Below are 17,255 nucleotides of genomic sequence, written 5' to 3' on the forward strand. Positions count from 1 at the left end.
AATGGTTTATCTATTTTATTGGGTCCCCCCGCATAAAAGCAACTTCTAGGTTTATTTATTAGTTCAATGGTTTTCTTACTTTCAATTTTGTTAGTCCTTCCTTTGATTTTTGGCTTGGTGTTTAATTGGAGATTTTTAATTTGTTCTTTTTCCATTTAAAAAATTTTTAAGTTGCATGCCCAATTCAATGATCTGCTTTTCCTCTATTGTATTGATATAAGCAATTAGAGATATAAATTTTACTGTAAGTATTGCTTTGGCTGCATCCCATAAATTTCAATAGGTCTCATTATTGTCATTTTCTTTAATGAAATTATCAACTATTTCTATGATTTGTTCTTTGACTCATTTTTTAGGATTAGATTATTTAATTTCCAATTAATCTTTAATCTCTCTTCCCATTGTCCTTTATTGAATGTAGTTTTTATTGCATTGTGATCTGAAAAGGATGCATTTACTATTTCTGCTTTTCTGCACTTGGTTGTGAGGTTTTTATGTCCTAATACATGGTCAATTTTTCGTGTAAGTGCCATATACTGCTGAGAAAAAGGTATATTTCCTTCTATTCCCATTCAATTTTCTTCAGAGAGCTATCATAACTAACTTTTCCAGAATTTTACTTACCTCCTTAACGTTTTTCTTGTTTTTTTTTTTTTTGCTTAGATTTATCTAGTTCTGAGAGGGGAAAGTGGAGGTCCCCCACTAGTATAGTTTTATTATCTATTTCCTCCCATAACTCATTCAACTTCTTTAAAAATGTAGATGCTATACCATTTTTCCTCCTCACAATTGTTTTACTTCTGATCACTGCCTTCCCTAATCTACTCTCCCCTTTATGATTCCTCTCTCTTCCTTTTATTATCCCCATTGCTTTTTACTTTCTTATAGGTTAAGATAGATTTATATATCCAACTGAATATGTATGTTATTCCCTCTTTGAGCCATTTTTGCTAATAGTAAAGTTTAAGCTTTGCCCTGCATACTCTTCACTCTATATTCCCCTCCATTATAATAGCTTTGTCATGCTTCTTTCATGCAGGATAAGTTACCCCATTCAATCTCCCCTGCCTTCTTCCAGTGCAATTTTCTTTCTCAGCCCTTTATTTTATTTTTGGGGGCATCATCCCATCAAAGTTACCTTATATCCACACCCTCTGTCTATATATACTCCTTCTTAACTTCTCTCATAGTAATAAATTTGTTAAGAGTTACAGATATTATCTTGCCATATAGAAATATAAACAGTTTAATCTTATTGAATTTCTTATGATTTCTCTTTATTCTTTTTTACCTTTTTGTGTTTCCCTTGAGTCTTGTATTTGGAGGTCAGATTTTTTATTCAGTTCTGGTCTTTTAATTAGGAATGCCTGAAAGTCCTCTATTTCATTAAATATCCATTCCTCCCCCCCCCCACCACCACCAAAAAAAAAAAAGATTATATTCCTTTTTGCTGGGAGGTGATTTTTTGGGTTGTAATCCTAGCTCCTTTGCTTCCTGATATATCATATTCCAAGCCCTCAGGTTCTTTAATGTGAAAGCTGCCAAATTCAGTGTAATCCTGATTGTAGCTCTGCAATATTAAATTGTTTCTTTTTGACTGCTTGCAGTACTTTTTCCTTGATGTCTGAGCTTGGGAATTTGGCTATGATGTTCCTGGGAGTTTTCATTCTGGGATCTCTTTCAGGTGGTGATTAGTGGGTTCTTTCAATTTTTATTTTGCCCTCCGGTTCTAATTTCAGGGCAGTTTTCTTTCATAATTTCTTGAAAAATGCTGTCCAGGATTTTTTTTTTGATCATGGCTTTCAGGTAGCTCAATAATTCTTATATTATCTCTCCTGGATCTATTTTCTAGGTCAATTGTTTTTCCAATGAGAAATTTTACATTTTCTTCTATTTTTTTTTGCTTTTTGTCTTTGTTTTATTGTATCTTGATGTCTCATAGAGTCATTAACTTCCACTTGCTCAATTCTAATTTTTAATAAATTATCTTCTTCAATGAGCTTTTGTACTTCCTTTTCCATTTGGCCAATTCTATTTTTTAGGGAGTTATTTTCCTCAGTAAAGTTTTGTATATCTTTCCCCATGCTATTGACTCTTTTTCATGATGCTCTTGCATTACTCTCATTTTTTTTCTCAAGTTTTCTTCCACTTCTCTAATTTGCTTTTTAAAATACATTTAAGCTCTTCCAGGAATTCTTTTTGGTCCTGAGACCAAATTACATTTTTCTTTGAGGCTTCACATGTAGCCATTTTGATACTTTTGTCCTCATCTAAGTTTATGTCTTGATTCTCCCTGTCACCATAGTAGTTTTCAATAATCAAGTGTTTTGTTTTTTTTTCCTTTGTTCTTTGCTCATTTTTTTTTTTTGCCTTTTTTGTGATTTTTTGTTTTTCCTCAGGACTCTGGTCCTGAACTGTCCCAAACTTTTTGCTGGGGCTCAGGGTCTTACTGCTGGCTTTCACTGAGCTTTAGGGATTAGCTCCTTGCTTTCACTGGAGGGTAGGCTTCCCTTCTGCCTTGTACTGTGGGGTGGGACCTCCCTGTTGGCCTCCCCTGGGTGGGGAGATTAGCTGCTGCTGTCCTGCTTCAAGGGTGGGGCTTTGCTACTGGGTTGTTATGGTAACAGAGTCTTTCTGGTAGCTGGCCCTGGAGGAAGGATCTTGTTGCTGGTCTGCCCAAGGGGTGGGGCCCTGCTGCTGGGTTGCTATGGAAACAGGGCCTTTCGACTAGCAGGACTGGGACAGTGAATTTCTTAACATCCTTCAGCTTTGTGGTTTTCTCCTTCCTGACACACCCACAATCACAAATAGGCTCATTAGATAGGAGAGCAAAGGCAGTTGATACCTGAGGACACTATAGATCTTGGCATGGAACAGCTAAATTCAAACTAATGCTCATAACCACAATCCTTTTTTCAATAATCATTTGTGGTGATTACTTTATCTTAATAATTAACAGTTTGCCCCACTCCAGTTAACTGTTCCTCTCTGTTTACTTAGGTTACCTAAAGATCTAAGCATCTTCCCCTCCCTGTCTTCAAGTTCTGACCCGACAGCTTCCTATCTGACTGATTTTCACTTAACTCATCAGACTCTCACTGGGCTGAGAACCCAGAATCCTCTACATAAGAATCCCCTCCACTCATCTAGAGAAAAGGAATCCAAGTCTAATGCTCAGAGGCTTGGAAAAGCTAGCCATGGATCCTAAAGACCTTTTCCATTCTTGTGATCCTAAGCTCAATAATTTCCCTCTCTGTTCAAAATGGGTGAAAAAAAAATCATCCCCTAAATGAATAAGGCAGGGAAGATGGCATCTTCTGGGTGGCCCTCAGCTACTACCAGATGTGTTCAGAATTGCCAGATGTGCTCTTGCTATGTATGGTCACTGAATGAATGAATTTGCAAGATTTCTCGTATGGCTTGTATCATTTAGATCCAAATGCTTAGCAACATCTGTCTACTGGTTTTACATGATTAATGTGGGAGGCATTAGAATATTTAATCAAATTTATGTTGGTGACTAGAAATCTGCCCTGAAGGCCTGAGTTATAAATAGCCAGGCCCTGTGGATGGTCCTAGATTTGAAGGGTTGAGGGCCAAAGGTAATGTAGGCAAGTCTAGAGACTGGGGAATGTGGGTAGCTGCTACATTTTATTTCCTCCCATGATCCCATTCAGACTGGCCAGACCTAGCTTTCCCAATTATCGCAGAGCAACAGGGCAAGAATTTCCTAACAGTTCTTTGAGAAGAGCATCTGGTTCTTTCAGAATGATTTTTTCCAACTGGAAATCATGCCCTCCCCTCTGTGATGATAAATCAAAGGGTTAGTTATTATTTATTGGTTTCATTTCTAAAAATCAAACTCAAGCTTTAAGTGCCATGAACAACATAAATAACGGGAATTGCCAATAAATAATCCAAATCCCCATGACATACCACTAAATCAGAGTCATGCCCTACCTTACATAGAGGAACCCCTGTGCTTTGCCAGGAGTTCCACAGCCATGGTCTTTGTTGGGCTCTCTGGGGAAGGAGAAAGGTTTAATTTTCCTAATATGGGGTGGGGGAATAGGACAGCAGCCTAGCTTTCCTGTACTGTGGAAGAAATGAAGGCATGGGATTTTAGAAAGAATATGGACAAAAGTGCCTAGAGTTCTTTAGAGCACTGGACTCCCTAGACCCCCTCCATTATGATCCTACTCCAAAAGAATAGAAATCAGAAGGGAAGGAATGAGCAGAACATGATTGTATTGGCTGTCAGCACCTACTCAATACAAGATGAATTTTGCCAAATACTTTGGACAGCCTTTGCTCCAGACTATGAGGCAGCATTTCTAAGAGTTCCCAGCCCTGTTTCTGGGGGGAAAAAGGTGATTTCAAAGACCTCTAGACAGATGTCCTATACCTCTCTGGGGAGACCCTAAAACTAGGCCCACTTGAGGAAATAGCCTACTTCTTTCTTCGATGTAACTATAATTTTTTTTGTTGTAATTTTTTCAGTTATTTAAGTTGTGTCTGGTTCTCCATGACCCCATTTGGGGTTTTCTTGGCAAAGATATTGGAGTGGTTTGCCATTTCCTTCTCCAGCTCATTTTACAGATGAGGAAACTGAGTCAAACAGGGTTAAATGACTTGCCCAGGGTCACACAGCTAGTAAGTGTCCAAGGCCAGATTTGAACTCAGGAAGATGAATCTTCCTGACTTCAGGCCCAGTGATGGCTCTCCTTATGGAGCTCCGCTATTAAGATTATGGACAGAAGAGATGACCAGGGCAAAGGAGGAAAGGGCAAGATAACTACATGGTATAGTGGTTAGAGCACTGGGCCTGGAATTAAGAATACCCGAGTTCAAATCTTGCCTCAGACACGTAGTAGCTGTGTGATCCTGGGCAAGTCACTTAACCTCTGCCTCAGTTTCTTCAACTGTAAGATGGGGATAATAACAGCATGTACATCCCATGGTTATGAGGGGGAAAAAAGGAGATATAACATTGGCAAGGTGTTTAGCAGAGTTCTTGGCATATAGTAGATGCTTAATAAATGCTCGTTTCCTTCCTTCCTCCCTCCCTTCCTTCCCAGTAATAAAAAAAAAAAACACCTCTGAAAACCTACCTACTCCAGCTTGATTAGAGGAAACCAAGGCAATCTCTCTTGACCCTGTCTTACCTGTAACTCTAATTAGTGGTAAACCAGAGAGGTCAAGTGGGACTGAAATACAAATCACTATTTCCCTCCTAAAATTATGTACCCTAAATATGAATCCTTGTGACTCAACGTGAGCAGTTTTTGAAAAATTTCGCATTTTAAAGAGACAGAACCTAAGCTGGTCCGAGGGAATTGACTCAGGGTGATAAATGCCTTAAGGTATCTCCTGCTTCCACAGAAACACCACTGCCACAAGGGTGGAAGAGGTATTACTTGCAATTTATTCAGAACTTTGGAAGAGCATTGCATCAGTGAACTCCATAGATCAATAGGACAGTCACGGTCCATTTCCAAGTCCATATTCCAACTAATGTCAGACCTGGGCTGTGCCTGGGGGAGCAAGTGAAGGAAAGCCCTCTTGGCAGTTGGGATATTCTAGGCATGCCTGGGTGGCTTTGGGGGAACCTCAACTGGAACCGAGTGGGAAGTCTGAACCTGTGTGGGTGAGTCACTCAAAGAGCATGAGGTGCTAGCTCCCTTCCCTGAGGGCAGATCAAGCTTTCACAAACAGCTATGTTTCCTGACAGCACTAAGGGCTGCCATCTGGTCTTATTTCTGTTTTTCTCTCTGTGTATGCTTGGGGGGTGGGGCAGAGGAGGGAGAACCCACCACCCCTTTTCTCTCCCTGTAATGTTGTTGTCTTGTTTGTGCTGTGGGGAGGGAAACATCCAGGCAGGAGCCAGAGAGCCAGCTGTGTAACCAGACAGCCAGCTGTGGGAGTAGGGGACAGCGGGGAGGGTTTAAGGGTTCTCTTTCCACCCCTTCAGTTACTCTCTTCTTCCACGAGAAAGTAGAGAAGAGACTCAGTCAGAGGGGGTGGGAACTTAATACGTTTGGGTGTTGCTGGGACACACCTGTCAAGCCCAGCTGTTCTGAAGGGCTTCCTAACTGGAGGGAATCCGTGGTCCCAAGGGCGGAGAGATGGGAGACCTGAACCTACTAGCACCCTGGCTGAATGCCAGGATTCCCAAAGCCTTCTGCCTAAACCACCCTGAGGCATCTGGCTTGTGAAGAAATGGGCTTAAATTGTAAAGGTATAGATTTAGGTTAAATCTAAAGAGGAATATATTTGCAGGGTAATGAACAGGAAAGAAGATGCCACCTCCTCCCCCCAAGGGCTTTAAAAATCTTTCAGAGACATCCAACCAGGAAGCCTCGGTCTTTCTGTGGTGAACCAGTCCAAAACTACAATAAATAAAAGCAAAACCCTAAAAAACCTCAGTAGTGATCCACCAAGTCAAAGGTTCACATCCTACATGAACTAGTTCTTTGCCTCGTTCCACAGTCACAGGCTACCATGGCTCTGGGGCATCCTATGCAAGTCACTACTGGTGATGAGGAAGACAGGTGAGATGGGCAACTTTATCCTAAGAAAGCAACCAAATCTCATGAGTTCATGCACAAGGATCAGAGCACATGAAAGCAGGTGTCCTTCTCCAAAGTACCTAAAGGTGATCTAAAAAATGTTTCCAATTTCTGATTTCTGGCAACATTACTGCATTAAGGAACAAAAGGGATCAAGACTGGCCTTCGCGGACCTGCCTTGAGCCAGAGCAAGTATCTAGTCCGGCAAACCCATTTAATGGCAAGCTTAGAGCTCTTGGCTGATGCTGGCTTTCACTTCCTGCCCATTTCAGGTCCAGACCAACCCAGGCTACACCTCCCGACTCCTGCTTTTGCATGGACATTCTACTCTTTCTAAGTTTCTGGCATGAATGTTGACCTGGACTCTGTTGAACACATTGGTAGGATCATATAGTCTGAGACTTCCAGCTAGAAAAGATCTTAAGAGTAGATCTAGTCCAATACCTTCAGTTCATAGATGAGGAAGCTGAACTGGTTTTGCTCGGCCCCAGAGGGGAGAGCTGAGAGAAGGTAGAAGCTGCAAAGACACAGATTTAGGAGCAATGTAAGGAAAATCTCTCTAACACTTAGAGCCATCCAATAAGGGAGCAAGCAGCCTCAAGAAGTAGGGGTTGTCCCTACCTGGATGCCTTCAACCATTTCCAACAGACAAGTATTAAGTGCCTACTATGTGCAAAGCACTGTACCAAGTGTGTGTTTTTGTTGTTTGTTTTTGTTTTTACAAATGTTTCATTTGATCCTCACAGCAACCCTGGGAGATGGGTGCTATTGTTATTCCCACTTTACAGATGGGGAAACTGAGGCAGACAAAAGTCAAGTGATTTGCCCAGCTAGTAAGTGTCTGAGGCCAGGTTCAAACTGAGGAGTTCCCAGTTCCAAGTCTAGGGCTTTTTCTACTGTGCCACACAGCTGGCTCCAGGAAATGTCAAATTACCAACAGTTTGGTATGTTGTAGATGCAACTTATATTTGAGTTTGGATTAGTTTAGGTGCCCTCATAGATGTTCCTTCTGGTTCTGAGATTCTATGAGGCTGAGTGACTTGGCTGTGGTCGCAGGTAACCACTGAGATTTGCTGCTCCTCTGCTTTCTGGTCCTCATGCCAGCCATCTTCCCCTCATTCTACCATCCCCTAGGCCAATGACATCAAACACAAAAACAAGGATCTTGCTGCTGGGTCACTTAGAAAACCACAAATTAGCATTATCTATGTTTGCTGTGTTTTTATTTATTTTTTTAAACATTTCTCCAGGATATTTTAATCTTGTTTGACCAGCACTGAGGAGATAAGCTTGAGGCTTTTGCCCTAGAATGTCTTTCACTTCTTTCTAAAGGCCTGTTTCTCAAAACAACTTCCAGTTTATCCGAATTTATTCTCTGTTCTCCCAAGGAAAGCAGGATGGCCCCACATGTGTGCTTGGCTCAGGATATATGCTCTCGATCAGACTGGGGCTATAATGAATATGGCTCCTTTTGTCCCCACTTCTCTGAGTCCAATAAAACTTGGGCTGCATTCAGACAAACACTTTCACCCTTCATTCTAAAAACACATCTTGTCCATATTTGGAGGAAAATTAGATCCATCCATTTACACCCAGAGCCTTGAAACATTATTCTTTAAAAAGCTATTTGATGTCCCAGAAGCCACTTGTGTCTTTGGTATTAATTTTGCCTCCCACCCTCTTTTTCTCTCCTTGTTAGTATTAACATAACATATTTCCTTCTGCAATGGGTAGAAAATAAATCATAACCATGCCAGAAGACTGACATTGATTGATACTGTTAGAGCAATTTAGATACCCTTGTTATACTAGTGACTTTCAGCTGGAGAAAACCTAAGCATCAGGCTTGTAGTCTGAAATCCAAATTCTAGTCCAGAAGTTATTCTAGTTTTGACTTATTTGCTGTGTTATTACCTTAATTTCCCATACATATAGCTTTCTAGTACAGGTTTGTGATATCTAGAATTCCCTCCCTTAGGACAAAACCCTGCTCAAAATTCACCTCCTACAAGAAGCCTTGTAGACGTAAGCCTCCCAGACACTGAGCATGTTTATACACTTAGTCACTTGTACTTGTCTGTACTGTTCATTTTAAATGTTCTTGAATTTTTTTCTTATTCTTTCTGTTTTATTGACTAAATTGTGAGTTCCTTGACGGTGGGGATCACTTCTCTCACTTCTTTAATGTTTCCTCAGAGACCATGGCATGGGGGCACTCAGTCGAAGTTTAATTACTGCTGTTTGAGCAATGGTGCTGATTAACCCTTCTGCTGACACCAGACAAGAAGTCAGATGTCCAGGGTTCCACTCCAAACTCTGCTACTTGAGTACCTGTGTGACCTTGGGGAAGCTATTTAACCCTCTCTGAGCCTCAGTTCCTTCAGCTTTTCTCGATGGAACTATTTTAATCTTTATCTTTCAAAGAGGATGAAGACTATTACTGTCTCTTTAAGAAAGAGAGTTGATAAAAGTCTCCATAGCTTTTGTAGGAGAGGCCTTTGAAACAGGAGTTAAAATAAAATGAGGGGAGCTGAGCTAGAGGGGAACTCAGCAGTTTGTAGGATGATATATTGGATCTGGAAAGGACCTTGGAAGTCATGGATTGCAATCTCCTTATTTCACAGATAAGGAAAATGCAGCACAGAGAAGTTAACTTGCTCAGAGACACATTTATAGTGTCTAAGCTAACATTTAAATCCACCTTCCTGATTCCACTGCTGTAATCATCGTGCAACATTAATGGCCTATGAGTCCACAAATTTGCAAATAATATTAAACTCTAGTATCTGGACTGTCATTGACTGAGGCATTACTGTACCAGCTATAGATCTGCAGTAGATTAACTTAAGGTTATTAACAGTTTAAATTTAAATGAAGTCTTCTAGTCACAAAGCACTTTTATATATATTAGAATCATAGGAACATTGATACAGAGTGAGAAAGGAAAACTAATTCAACCTCTTTCACTCTACAGATGAAAAACTGAAGCCTAGAGAGGACGATGGGCTTGCCCACAGTCAAAAGAAGGATTGAACCCAAGATTTCTGACTCTAAACCTAGAATGCTTTCCATGATCTCATTTGGTCCTTTTTCTTAATGGTCATTGTCCTTGACCTCTCTCTAGTTTCTGATACTATTGACCATGCTTTTCTCCTTGATGCTTTCTTCTCTCTAGATTTTCACAACGCTCTTCTTTCCTCCTAATTGTCCGACTGTTACTTCTCAGTTTCTGTTGCTAGATCTTCACACAGATGTCTGGAGGTCTATTTTGTTTTCCCTTTATACATTTTGCTTGCTGATCTCATGAGCTCCCATGGATTCAACCATCACCTTTATGCTCAGACCAACTTAACCAGCTCCAACTTCTCTCCAGACCTCTAGTCCAACATCTTCCACTGCCAACTGGACATCTCTCAAACTGGATGTCCCATAGACATTTTCAACTCAACGTGCCTCAAACTGAACTCATTCTCTCTCTTCCCAAGTCATCCACTGTTACTGTCCCCATTACCGTCAAGGGCACCACCATCCTCTCTATCTCCTCAACTCTCAACCCAAGTATCATCCTAGACTCTTCACATTCTCACACTATTTATGTCCAATCAATTGCAAAGTCCTGTTGATTTTACCTTCATGATATCTTTCATATAAACCCCCTTCTATCCTCTGACATTGATATCACCCTGGGGCAGGTCCTTATCACTTCATGCCTAGAACATTCAGGGAAAGATTGGTTTACACCATCATACAGGAGGTTTGTGTTAAAGATTGTGACAGCATGTTTGTGGGCACTGGGTCAATGAAACATTGGGAATATTCTTCTAATGAAACTGTAAAAATATCCCATAGACCATGGAAAAATGTACCTATTGGATCTATGGATAATAGAAGATAAGATAAAGAGGATCATGGGAAGTAAAATGGATAATTTTGACTGCATGAAATTAAAAAGGTTTTATACAAACAAAATGAATGCAGCCAAAATTAGAAGGAAAACAAAGAAGTTGGAGAAAAAATTGCAGCAAATTTCTCTGATAAAGGCCTCATTTCTCAGCTACATAGGCAACTTAGCCAAATTTATTTTTTTTAAAAAATGTGAGCCATTCCCCAATTGATAAATGATCAAAGAATACAAACAGGCAGATTTCGGAAGAAGAAAGCAAAGCTGTCAATAATCACATAAAAATACTCTAAATCACTATTGGTTATAGAAATGCAAATCAAAACAGCTCTGAGGTACTACCTCACACCTACCAGATTGGGTAATATGACAGAAAAGGAAAATGATAAATATTGGAGATGTGGGAAAATTAGAACACTAATGTATTGTTGGTGGAATTGTGAACTGATCCAACCATTCTAGAGAGCAATTTGGAACTATGCCCAAAAGGGCTATAAAAGTGGGGATACCCTTTAATTCAGTAATACCACAACTAGGTCTGTATCCCAAAGAGATCGTAAAAAAAGGAAAAAGGCCCTACGTGTAGAAAAATATTTATAGCATCTCTTTTTGTGGCAGCAAAGAATTGGAAGCTGAGGGGATGCCCATCAATTGGGGAATGGATGAACAAGTTGAGGTAATGGAATACTATTGTGCTATTGTGACCACGATCACACACATCCCACAGTTGAACCCTGAAATCTTCTGATTTCAGGTCCAATGTTCTTTCTGCCTTAACTAATCTATAGAAGATTTAAGAATTGAACTAAATATTCCTTGGATCAAATGGAAAATGTCTTCCACAACATACCATGGTGGAGGGGAGGATACAAACTGTAAGGGGTTGGTGCTGACCCCGGAGCTGCTAGGACCCTAGCGCTTGGCCTGTTTCCTGGGTAAAACCAGACAGGCTGAGTAGGAGTTGGAACAGCAAGGCGTCCGGAGGAAGGGCCTCCGTCCTTAATAGCCCCCTCGTAGTCACCCTTCTCATGCAGGCAGAGTCCATCCACAAGGGACTCTCAAGCCCAGAAGGAGGAACCCAGCTGGCCACTACCTAATGCTCTTGAACCAGTGCCTAACACAACAATGCTTTGATACTTTACTTACTGGAACATCTTTGATACTTTACAAGGGCATCCTGCCCCGTGCCTCACATAGCTCATACAGCTCTGATATCAGCTGGCTACATGCCTGAGCCTTCCCATGCCTCCATAGATACTGTCGGACAGCACCCCCCTTTGTTCCCATACTCCCATAGAAACTATCTTGCAACAGCCCTAATTTTCCCATACGCCTGTAGGAATCATAGTTTGCTACAATCCAGATTCTTCCCACCCAATATCGATCTTCCCATGCTGTCATCCCCTTACCCCTTGAACACCTGCTTCTGCTCATGTAGTGCCAAACCCTATAAAACTGGATAATGTCTCCCAATAAATCGGAGTTGTATCTTCCCTGACTCCCGCCTCATCATTGCGTACTGAGATTGGGGTCCTTGCTGGTCAGGGACCCCCAACAACAAACAACATGCTGTACCCCTACTCTAATGTGTCTAAGGAAGTAGGCGGCCACAGAATGGTGATCTAGAAACAGTAGTTCATTTCTCAAATGGTACCTCAGGGCTTCATGGCCATTTCCAATGGTTCATTTACTAAAAATCTGAGGAGGGTAATGTGTCTCTAGAATACTAGAATGTGTGGATTTTGTGAACTGTGTTCTATTGAAATGTGTGATGGAGAACAACCTGTTTTAAGTTCTTGAGAGTCAAACATATGAGAATCTCCATTAACAAACCAGCAAGACTTGAAGTGGGATCAGATGAAACTGAACTATATTGTATATTGTGAACTGTATTCACATGCTATGGAAGAATGAGCACTAGTTCTACACATAGTGCTTCTGATAAGTAGCTATGTGAGACTTAAGTGTTTTCACATGGGATCATAGATCTAGAGCTGGAAGGGACCCCAGGGGCCATCCTTCTCATTTTGCAGATGAGAAAACTGAGGCTCACTGAGGCTAAGTGGCTTGGCCCCAGGTCACACAAGTAGTAAGTTTCAAAGGTGGCACTTGAACCCAGGACTTCTAACTCTAGTGTCAGTGCTTTTTCCATTGCACCTCTTTACACTACCATCTCTTTGGGTTCAGACTCCTCAACTATAAGAAATGAAAGTGTTCAACTGAATGATCTAGAATGTACCTGTAAGTTCTAATATTATATGCTTCTAAGCCACTTAATCACCTGTGAAATGGAGTAGGCAATACTGTAATGAAGACCCACCAACAGGCCTCCGCCTGGCCATGCCAGTAGTTTCTCAAGTCTCCTCCTACTCCAGTCCATCCTTCATTAAATGATCTTCCTAAAGTACAGGTTTGACTCTGTCACCCCTCCTACTCAATAAACTCCAGTGGCTCCCTATCACCTCCAGGATCAAGTATAAAATCTTTCTGCTCTACTTCCCCACCTTTCCAGTCTTCTTATACCTTACACTTTCACATACATCAGTTGTGTTCCAGTGACAGTGGACTCCTAGTTGTTCCTTGCACAAGACACTCCATCTCTTGATGCTGGGCATTTTCACTGGCTGATGCCAAGCATAGAATTCTGTCTTATCCTCCATGCTTCTGATTTCCTTCAAGTCTCTGTTAAAATTCCACCTTCTACAAGAAGCCTTTCCTGATTCCTCTTAATTCTAGTGCCTTCCACCTGCTTATTATTTCTAATTCATCCTGAATATAGCATATTTATACATAGCTATGGGCATATTCTCTCCACTATTAGACTTTGATCCTTGAAAATAGGGACTGTCTTTTACCTTCCTTTATACCCTCAGTTCATAGTACAGTAAATGGCACATAGTAGGTACTTAATAGATGTTTATTGACTAAGTGAAATCATGCATGTAAAGAATTACATAAATAGAAGCTATTTCTACTGCTATTATTACATCAGGATATTAAATGATCTTGCTTTACTTCCAATCAACAGTGACCTAGAAGATCCAAGACTATCCTATTTCCTTATATCTTTGTCTAAAACATAAGTACAAATATTCAGTATGATGGAAAGACTGCTAAACTAGGAATTAGTAAACCTGACTTTGAAAATTGGTGTGGGGGCAAAGTACTAGACTTAGGGTCAGAATAACTGGGCCTAAATATTGTTAAGTAGTTGTATGACAATGGCCAAGTCACCTTCTCTAGGCACCATTTTTCTCATCTCATAATGGATGTTGAGTGGGGTTGTAGAATGAATGAAACTGGTCTTAATTTCTTCCATACAGAAGCAGGGTGGTGAACCAGGTGACCATGAGAATTACTCTAACCCCGTATTTCTATGGTAGAGCTTGAGCTCCTTGAGAAAAGAAACTCTTTAGTTTTTGTACTTCTATCCATAGGACTTAGTGTAGTACTTGGCACACAGTAAGCACTTAATAAATGCTTTTTTCATTCATTCAAGTGGTTTTCTTGATGAGCTCAAAGTTTCCTTTTAGTTCTAATATTCTTTCAGATTATTTGATAGACAGAAATAGTTTCTAACAGGCAGAGATTTAAGAACCTTCACTGGCACTATCTATCAGTACTCAAAGTGGGCCAGGATAAGGTAGGAATACATTGCATAGTATAGTAAAATGTCTAATAGCAAAACTAATAGTAGTAGTAATATAGTGTAATAGTAAAAATACTAAACAGTATTAGTGTAATAGTAAATGTAATATAGTAAATATATATGTGTATACATATATATATATTATATACATATATAGTAAAAAGTAGTGTAATAGTAAAAAAAAAAATACAGTTTCCAATCTCTGAGCCTAGTGGCATAATACCGATTTTCGTGAGCCATTTGGCTACAGCACCGTAGATCTCATCCAGGATGAGGATGACCACCAGATTGATTAAGACTGCCGTTGCTGTCACTGTCGCCCGGACATTGGCGTGGGTAGATTTGTTAAGAGAAAGGGCAGCTGCAGCTGTAATTCGGTACGCAATCACCCCAAAGACAATGGAGAATGTCAGTGCGATCTGTAGAGGGGAAAAACAGAGAGAGGAATCATTCAAACCCTAACTCTGCTATTTGCTGGCTTATCGTAAAAATGGGGTTTCATATTGAAAATGAGGAGGTTGAAGTAGATAATATCTTAAGTCTCTTCTAGTTTTAATATTTTGAGGGTCTATGATTAGACTCTTAGGTGCAGAGTGGAGTGTGCACTAATGGATGGAACGACCACACTGATAAGATAAAAGATCACTGAAGCACAATAGTGAACAACAAGACAATGTGTAATCAATATGTAATTAATTAACATGTTGTCTTTCAGGCAAGGTATGGGTTCTTGTGTGAGTTCAGAGTTGAGAGAAATCAATAGGAGCTGAGGTGATCATGCACATCTTAATGGAGGAGTTAGGACTGGGCTTTCAAAAATTGGCAGGATTTAGAGAAGAGGTAAATAGAGGCATTTTAGGCATTGGAATACAAATTGTGAATCAAGCTAAGAAAAGCAGATTATATTCATGGGGGAGGAGGAATGGGGGTGAGCCTTATTGAAATAGGAGGTATAGGTTGGAAAGTAGTAGGACATGTTCGAATAACTTATAAGATAGGAAACTTATAAGATAGGAAATAGGGAGCCATGGAAGATTTTGAGCTGGGGAGTAAAATAGGAGCTAGGAATTTGGAGGGAGGAAAAAAGAAGAAATCAGAATTTGTTTCTTCAAGTTTCAATTTAAACAAAGGAGGCACTTTGAGTTTTCTCCTCCAACCAACTATTTGAAATGAAGAGCTCAGATTTCTCCATTTGGTGCAGAAATCTCTTGCCGTGACGCTGACTTAAAGCTGCTGTTTTCAGAAGGGAAATTTTACCAGCCACTTGACCTCTGGGTGCCCTGTACTTCCTCTCTCTGGAAATTAAGAATAATAAGGGTCTCTCCTTGCCTGCTACCCCTCCCCCCAAAGCACACTCCCTCCCATACCAAGGAAAGGTCATTACTATGTGTCAAGCACAGGAAAATTAGGAAAAGAAAGATGCCCCTGGACAGGCCTAGTCTGAATCAGGATCCAATTTCTTCGCAAGTGAAAAATGACCCTGTGTCTGAGTTGCCCTGAACTAGATGGTATTTTCAATTTGCATCAGTCAAGTAAAGTTTTCTTTCTTGTGATCCAGGAAAGGAATCTGCTCTTAAGTCATACTTCTTTCCTTTAAGGGGATAATGGTGACAAGTTAAATGGAAGGCATTGGGCAAAGAGGGGAAGAGACAACTGTCACTATCATTCTATCATTGTGGACGAAGCAGGGCACAAAAAGGAAAGAGATATGGTTCCTGGCGTGGAAGGTCATAGGGGATGAAGGGGGCATTTTACTGGGTGGTTAGAAATCATTCTGTTTATAATCAGGAAGAACAGCAAAAGATTAAATGGGAAAAACATGGTTTGGGGAAGCTGTTCTACGTTGATGAACTACTGGGAGTGGGGGAGAAAGCAAAGATGGTAAACAGCCTTGAGGGTTAAGAAATAACTGCTATGTAAGTAGAAAAACCAGGATATGACATCACCATTCTCCAACAATGTAGACATTTTCACTTCCAATTCCTTTGGGGTTGTCACTGCCAGATAGTGAAGGCCTGGAAAATGTGGAATGAGATTATTTTCCCCCAAAATCACTTTTACAGTGATGCTTCACTGTGGTGCCGATGAAACAGGGGGAGACCTGAGGCTTACGATGGAGAAGGGTGATATGCTTCTGGGTCAGAAAACAGTGGCAGAAATCTCTTGTTTGCCATGGGGATCTGGAGAGCCCTAACAAGAGCAGGGAAAGGTTAACCCACATTTTGCTTTGCCTTTAGCTTTTCTCTTCTCTGAAAGTACACAGAGGGGCAGCTAGGTGGTGCAGTGAATAGAGCCCTGGCCCTGGAGTCAGGAGGACTTGAGTTCAAATTCAACCTCAGATACTTAAAATTTAACTACTAGCTGTGTGACCTTGGGCAAGTTACTTAACCCCAATTGCCTTGCCTTCCGCCTCCAAAAAAAAAGACAAACCCAAAAAACCAAACCAAACCAAACAAAACAAAACAGCACACAGAAAGAACTAAGCTCTGCTCAGGAAGTTAAGACATCACATTTTAGTTAGAGAAGGTCCTCCCACACTAACTCTTTGCTCCCTGGATACACTATCTACCTACCCCTTTCCACCACTCCACCGCCACCTCCCCCAAAAAAGCCCAGCTTATTTGCTTTGAGATCTCCTAAAGCTCTCATTTCTGATACTTCTCATTTGGCATTTAGTCTATGTTGCTTTGGAACCACAGAAGCCTAGTGCTGAAGAGGCATCAAAGAATTTCCCCCTGACTTAGAAGACCTTCATCTCAGTTCTGGCTATGTCATTCGCTAGATGTATGAAGTATTGTCAGTCGCGTGTTCTAATTAAACTTCTCTGAGACTTAGTTTTTTCCAAAATAAAGTTAGTATGATGATACTTGTTCTATCTTATCTATGTCACAGGGATTTGGGGAAAGACCAAATAAGATTACATATATAAAATATAGAATTGATAAAGAATATAAAAGGCTGCTGCGTGCAGTGGACAGAGCACTGGGCTTGGAGTTAGGAAGACTCATCCTTCTGAGTTCAAATCTGACTTCAGACACTTACTACCTCTCCGTGACCTTGGGCACATTAATTAACCCTGTTTGCATCAGTTTCCTCATCTGTAAAAATGAGCTGGAGAAGGAAGTAGCAAACCACT

At 40.6% G+C, this 17,255-nt stretch overlaps 1 protein-coding gene across 1 annotated transcript in view; it reads right to left on the reverse strand.

The window, feature by feature from the left end:
• Positions 1-17,255, reverse strand: part of ANO2 (anoctamin 2) — a 536,951-nt gene that overhangs the window by 122,809 nt on the left and 396,887 nt on the right. The window contains exon 15 of the mRNA XM_036759072.1: positions 14,343-14,538. Within this exon, the coding sequence (XP_036614967.1) occupies positions 14,343-14,538 (196 nt within the window). The remainder of the gene's footprint in view (positions 1-14,342; positions 14,539-17,255) is intronic.

Source organism: Trichosurus vulpecula, chromosome 5, assembly GCF_011100635.1.
Source record: "Trichosurus vulpecula isolate mTriVul1 chromosome 5, mTriVul1.pri, whole genome shotgun sequence".
NCBI lineage: Eukaryota > Metazoa > Chordata > Mammalia > Diprotodontia > Phalangeridae > Trichosurus > Trichosurus vulpecula.